The sequence below is a fragment of the Hylaeus volcanicus genome, chromosome 7 (genome assembly GCF_026283585.1).
Source record: "Hylaeus volcanicus isolate JK05 chromosome 7, UHH_iyHylVolc1.0_haploid, whole genome shotgun sequence".
Lineage (NCBI taxonomy): Eukaryota > Metazoa > Arthropoda > Insecta > Hymenoptera > Colletidae > Hylaeus > Hylaeus volcanicus.
In genome coordinates this window covers 15387704-15394230 of record NC_071982.1, presented here as the reverse complement: position 1 = coordinate 15394230, position 6527 = coordinate 15387704, and the positions used below count along the sequence as shown (strand labels likewise).

The window sequence follows — 6527 nt, the reverse complement described above, 5'->3', positions numbered from 1 at the left end:
TGTGTGTGTGTGTGTGTGTGTGTGTGTGTGTGTGTGTGTGTGTGTGTTATGCATGTGTGTATGTATAATATACGTTCATTTTTTCATCGTATTCGATAACCACCGTGAACGAACGAGGCACGGCGCGAGACTAGATCGCGTTATTTTGTTTTTACTTATCTACGTTATCTATCCCTTTCGTAACTCGTATCTGCTAAATTATTTTTAAGGCAAACTCACTTTTCGTCCTCGCACACTCAAGCTGCTCCGCCGTGCGTTCTCTTCCCGTCACGATTCGCACGTTCGATCAACGATTCCGTCGCTCGTCTCACAGGCATACAAACTTCTCTCAGGTACCTACGCACGCACACACACGCACTCTTGCTAACGTCGTCACGCGGTCGCGTTCGTTGTTAATCGTCCCTGCCGGTGGGAGAGGGTGAAAACTACTAGTAATATGCAGTTTTGTTATGTCTTTTCGTCTTTTTTTTCTGTTTCTTTCGACGGAGACAGTTCGTTCGCCCAGCGAAATCGCACCCCCTCGATTCCACTTCTCCTTTATCCTGAAAGGAGAAACGATAAATCGGTCAAATAAAAACGATTCCGCTGGCAGGGTCCAGCCACGCGGACATTATACTACTCGTACTCCCCCTCTTTCGTTTCCTAATAGCAATTCGTCGGTATTCGTGTGCGTGAGGGGATTCGGGTCGTTCGCTTGTCGGGCAAATCCGAGGGGAAACTATTCTCTTGGTCGTGTTTACGTGGGCTACGAGCCGAAGTTATATTTAAGCTTGGCTTTGGGAGAAGACGATGACCCGAACGCATGAGATTATATACGCGTGTGTCGTGTCCCTTTGGACCAGCTAATGTACTACGCAAAAACTAGCGGAGGGGAGTGGTTCTTTAACGTTACGTACAGGCTGAGTCGAACATTCATGCTATCGGAGAAGACCAGGAGGATTTCTTTCATTTTTATTCGTAAATTAAAGGATTTTTAAGAGAAAACGTAATTTAGACTCGAAGCATTAGATGTGACCAGGAGGACTTTGGCATCTTGATCGATACATAAGTCAAAGGATTTATAAGAGAAGGCAAAAGTTTGAAACCTGGTAGGTTTAGTGTGTTGGTTTGGTCTACGTTTAATGGAACACCCTGTACCAACGGAGCCTGAAGATATATCACGTGGATAGTGTTGCATCGTTGCGCATCCAGAAGAGTAGTATACTTGCCCAGAGAACGTTTCGTTGAGCACACGCCTTGGCGGACGCAAGTGATAAGATAGAGACGCAGCAGCAGGTAGGCCGACGTTGGGCGTCGCTGGGACTCCTTAGAAGCCCTCGATGACGCCGTAGGCCTCGAGGGTCGACATAACGAGGTAGAACACCCACAGGGAGAAGAGGCTCAGGGATGTTATCAGCTTCGGTACCTTAGGTCCGCCAAGCTCGCCGCCGATGCTCTTCGTCCGCCTCAGCAGCAGGACCAGGATCACCATACAGGCTTCTGTGCAGAACAACGTCACGGAGAAGGCCAAGCTGTCGGGAAATAGAATTAATTTCGTTGTTGATTAGCTCTCTTCTTGTAAACGATACTTAAATGCTAAGTGTTTGTTGTCGGATGCGTTCTAAGTCCATCTTCGTGAAAAACAGTTTGTGATACATTTCCATTGTTAACGAGGCAATATTTATTCATGAACGTGCTGACTTAGGCTCAGTTAAACGTGTCTAGGTTGTTCTAGTGTTAAAAGCCTTGATCAGGCTTCATCGCCCATTGAAACTTAAACCTCTCATACCTCGAAACAAATGAAGATGGACTTATACTGCTTTCATAACGAAGAGCTTTATGTATCCACTGTCTGCGAAGGTCACAGTCGACTCTAGCCGCGCTGTTTAAAATTGATAGCGTCACAGGCCATAGGCGGTATGTAAATCTGAAGAGATAGCGATCGCAACAGTTGTTCTCTACGTTACTCTGACAGTTGTACGAAACGATATCGCAAAACATGTTTAACGCGATAGGATGTATGTTAAATTACGCGTACTGTGTAACTAACGAGTCGAACGATCGGTACGTCCTGGCAAAAACGATCGGTGGACATCGCGACACTAGCTCCATCCACGTTCCAACTTACCATAACTTTGCAAGCGTCCTTGCCAATTATGGATCTCGACTTTAAGAATATTTAAATGTAATCGCTGAAGTTGGTAGTGTTTTATTTGTGATAGATAGTAGATGGGTATGCTTGGTTAATCATAGAGGTAGACTTGGGGATGAATTCTGTCTCCTCTGCTCAAGGGATACACAAGTTTTGCTTAGGAGTTGGATAAGATACACTTTCCTGGGTAGAAGCTGTACAGGCGTAACCGAGAAAATTGAACGCGCATCCACGGGGTGCCTCGCATAGGAAATGCCTGATTAGCGTCGAGTAACAATTCGTGCGTCGATCGAAGTGCGAAGTCTGCACCGTATAAATGTTTATTACCGTGGATGTTCCTACTTTCACATGAAAACAATGCTTCTTACACTTAAAGAAATTGCGTTAATTTAATTGCAAAGTAGTGATCAGAAAAGCTCGTAGGATCTCAAAATACTATTTGTCGAATCATATTGAATTCTTCGAAAATGTCATTTATCAAAGCCATAAGCGTAAATACCAAAGTAGCATCTATTATTCAGTATAAAAATTATTCTGCAGAGAGAGTTGGATAGCGAAAGAAAATTGCGTTGCTGTTCGCGTACACATAGACATTTGCCAATCGTTCGCGATTGGATATTGGACATCCTGAAAATATCGATATCGTCTGTTACGTTCGGCAGATTATTCCTGTCGATACGTCAATGGTAACAGTTTTCCAAGGACAACTGTCGTAAGTGCTGGTTACGTTTCCTCCTATAAATCGACAAGTCAGCAAAGTCCTTGCTGCTGACTTCAAGTAAATTTCTTTTCGACGCTTCCACCCGTGGGGGGCCATAAAAGAGAAACGACTGCCTATCGAATGTATCTGATCGAGAGTATATCACTATGCTTCACATAGTACTCTTTCTGTATTTTATTTTAACTGATCCTTGGGAAAATGTTAAGTACGTCAGCTGCAAATAATAATTTTCCGAAAATATTTCCAACTAGTGTACCTTTATTCTTGATCTTTTTCGATGCTACAGACTGCCCAAGAATGCCCATTCCAAGCAGAGTCGATTGTGACCAAAGAAAAGAAATTCAGGATCAGATTCTTCCTCGGAGGAATCTTTTATTGTTTTCTGGTTGCATTTCAGGACACAGAGTGGAGGAAATCGAAAAATAAATGTGAATCGATACTGACTTGCCAGGCTCTACTTCGAACTTCTCGCCGTGGCAGGCATGGTAAATGGCTGCTATGCTCCATGCGATGCCGATCCCTAGGAAGACGTTCACCGCGTTACTTCCGGTCACGTTTCCTACGCTCGCGTCGGCGTACTTGTCCTGGCAGGCGGCCACTTTGCTCGCGAACGTGTCTGCAACGAAACCACACGTTCAGATTTTCTGTAATTGTTTTCGATTGTTGCGTCGATCGTATTTTGGCTCCCAATAGAATTATTTATGCCATAGAAACTAACACGTGTAAGAATATAAATTGTTTTCATTTGTTCTAGCGTTAAAGACTCTTGACACATTCGCGACCGGCGAATATATTCCTAGGCGAATATATAACTAGGAATAGAATTTAAAGTGACGTGAATTCAAGTCAGCGGTCGCGAATGTGTTAACCTCGTCTGCTACTTTCGCCATAGTTTGCGCGATCCCCAAGTTTTTTTCTTTGCCCCAATCGAGCCGACAGCACCCCTATGGCCTGGTCCCCAAGGAAACAATAGTAGATATCGCGAAAATTCGTATAATTCACGACCAGGGGTGGATCGTTTAGGCAACTATTCGGTCTCCAGCGAGTACCATACATTCACGAGGCCGCTGAAATTTCCTCGCTCGCACAGTTTCATCAATATTTATGTCGTAGGTACGAGCTCCGTCCGAGCCAAGATTCAGAGATATATCGCTTCCTGTGGGCTCGGGGAAATCTTAAAATCGGGACATTCCCTCTTATTGTCCTGGCTGAAATACTCCTGGAACGATATCTCTCGCAACTTTCTGGGGGGTTGTTACAACGTGCACCAGGGCACGCGCGTATAAGAAATTTCTCCAATTTGAATTCGAGTGTCTCCTACTCGTGGATGGGACTTGTCGTCGAATGTTCCAAACTCTGGAAGTACCCTCGTTCTTGAGACGTCGCTAGAGGCTGTTATCGCTTTGTGCTCGTCAGGGGTTAGATTGAGAGACAGTAGAAGCGAGCGAGATGCATATACTGCACCGATCGCATTTGTCAAATTTATTTTGGCGAGCTTAACACGTTGGTTAGGATTCATGAATTTCGTTATAAAAATAAATACTACGACTTAGGTTATGTATGCGAGACCTGATGGACAATTGATCGAACTTTGCCACTCGTAAGGCTGTGTTTCTGTGCAACATAAAATTGGATAACCTCGATTCCCCGACGCTTTGGTCGAATTTACCCCCGGTATCATCGGCCAAGGACGCCTATAAATTGGAAGCTAAATAAAAGTTGTCGACGCGGAACGCTCGAATCATCGATATTTCTCAGTAGCTTTTAATAACCGTTATCGGCCGCGGTTCGAGCGTTTATTACGAAAAGGGGCCGAATGGAGTCGAAAACGTTTGAAATGAAAGAACGTAAAGAAAGTAAGAAAAGCGGAATTAAAGTTCGGTTGAAGCGTCTTAAACTTTCTCCGAGACGATCTTCTATCTGGGGCGATATACTTCAACGGGACGTTAATGTATTTATGCTTGCAGGAAAGAATGGTCGTAAATTCAAAAGGAGTTTGCAAAAACCTGCTCGAGCAACGGAAAATCGTGAATTATTTGTAATAAATGTTCCGATTGCGTACAGAACAGCGAGTCGATGTTTGTCTTACTCCTGAATTATTATTTAGGATCTCTTGAATGAAAACACTTGTTTTCCATAAATCAAATGCACCATACTTCCTTTTATTTTTTTTTTCTTTCAACACCTTTCTCATTTCGTTTTAGGAGACTCGACACCCTCGCGAGAGTAACGGTTTCCTATGCGGTTTTGTTTCTTGAGGTAAGGCTTCCTGTCGCGCGGAAACGAACGCGGAATCGTCCTGGAAACGCAGCCGCGCGTGAAAACCAGGAGCAGCCGTGTGCGAACCCCGTTTATCGCTGCAGTGTACGCGGTTGCGTGCAACGTGTGAGCGCTTTTGATTACACGCGTGTGATTATTGGAATAAATCAGTCCTGTGAAGTTTTTATCGAACCGTATACCCATTTGCACGTGATCCATCCTCGCGTAACGCCCTGTTTCCCACTGCTTCAATTTTGCGTCAAAGGACAGTCGACCAATGGAAGTTTAGATGGCTGCGTCGCTACTTTTAGGCGGATGTTGGTACAAAGTATTGTTTTCTGGAAATAGTCGAGGTTAATTGATAATATACTTGACTACATAAATGATTCCAAGCTCATGTTGGAGTTTGAAGTCTTACGAATCATATTAATAATCAGTGATTTTCAAAAAAAGGAAAGAAACGAATTCCAAATAGTATCAAAAGGAGACTCGACTGTTACTAATAATATTAATATTTCAGGCTTTTGAAGCCTACGATTTCACTGCGAACCCTTGAGCTCCCGAGGATGAACAGTGAAGAAGGAAAAGCCACACCAAGATCCTTCACGCGATGTTATTTGCACGGAGGTAGACATGTGAGTGCATAAATCACGAACTTGCTAAAAAATCTCCCGCGGAGGAAATTTTCAAGTGAGGTGCCCCGCTGAACAAATGAGCCTTCAGAGGAGAAAGATTGTGAAAAGCTGGCCCGTTTCGTAGCACCGAAAGGGACTCGCTTATCGCGACTTTTCTTTCTCCGTAAACAATAAGCTGATACTTGATTTCCTCAAAAGAGCTCGGTAAAAAGGCGGCCAGGTTGACCGTGCGGTTACAAGTTTCCGCGAGCTTCCCTTTCATCGCTGGAAAATAAACGCGTCGGAGTCAAGCCCTGAATAGTCCCTCGGTGAATAGCGAAAATTCGTTCGGGTACACGGAGAGAATTAACATGGTAATGTTTAATTAAAATATTCGCGGAATTATGCGCCGGATTCAGCTCGCTTGGTGAATTGCACTACCGAAATTCATCTCTGGTCATTCAATGAACCGAATAGCAGTGTCAGGGTCGAGGATGCTGCTTCCAAAAGTAGGATAAATTTACTTGATGATTTTATTACCAGTTTCAAAGTAGCGAAATAACGTTCACTCTTGGTTTGACAAAGAATTGTTTGTTTCTTGTACTTTATTCGAGGTCACTTGTTATTGCGGAAGGCAGTATCACGCGACGGCCCGTTAATCGAAATTTCTTGTCATGATGATCCGCTGTCAAGGTTCTTGAGAAAAAAAAATTGGGAAATTTTCAATACAAGAGTGTAAATATTCGGGCTCGAGGCTGAGATGAAGGACACGTGAGTCGGAAAATTGTCGAACGTGACGGGC

At 43.9% G+C, this 6527-nt stretch overlaps 1 protein-coding gene across 6 annotated transcripts in view; it reads right to left on the bottom strand.

Annotated features, from left to right (window-relative positions):
* LOC128879425 (sodium/calcium exchanger 3) overlaps positions 1-6527 on the bottom strand; it is a 64789-nt gene that overhangs the window by 14173 nt on the left and 44089 nt on the right. For 2 of the 6 annotated variants that reach the window (XR_008457630.1, XR_008457632.1), the window contains exons 7-9: positions 3297-3468; positions 1209-1511; positions 7-542 (exon numbers count right to left, since the gene is read on the bottom strand). Coding sequence is in view for 3 of the 6 variants with exons in the window: in XM_054128545.1 (XP_053984520.1) it covers positions 1307-1511; positions 3297-3468 (377 nt within the window). In the remaining 3 variants the exon portion in view is untranslated. Of the gene's footprint in view, positions 1-6; positions 543-585; positions 1512-3296; positions 3469-4899; positions 5450-5767; positions 6011-6527 lie in introns of those variants that run through there. The other 4 variants (XR_008457631.1, XM_054128545.1, XM_054128546.1 and 1 more) reach the window with 4 other exon arrangements.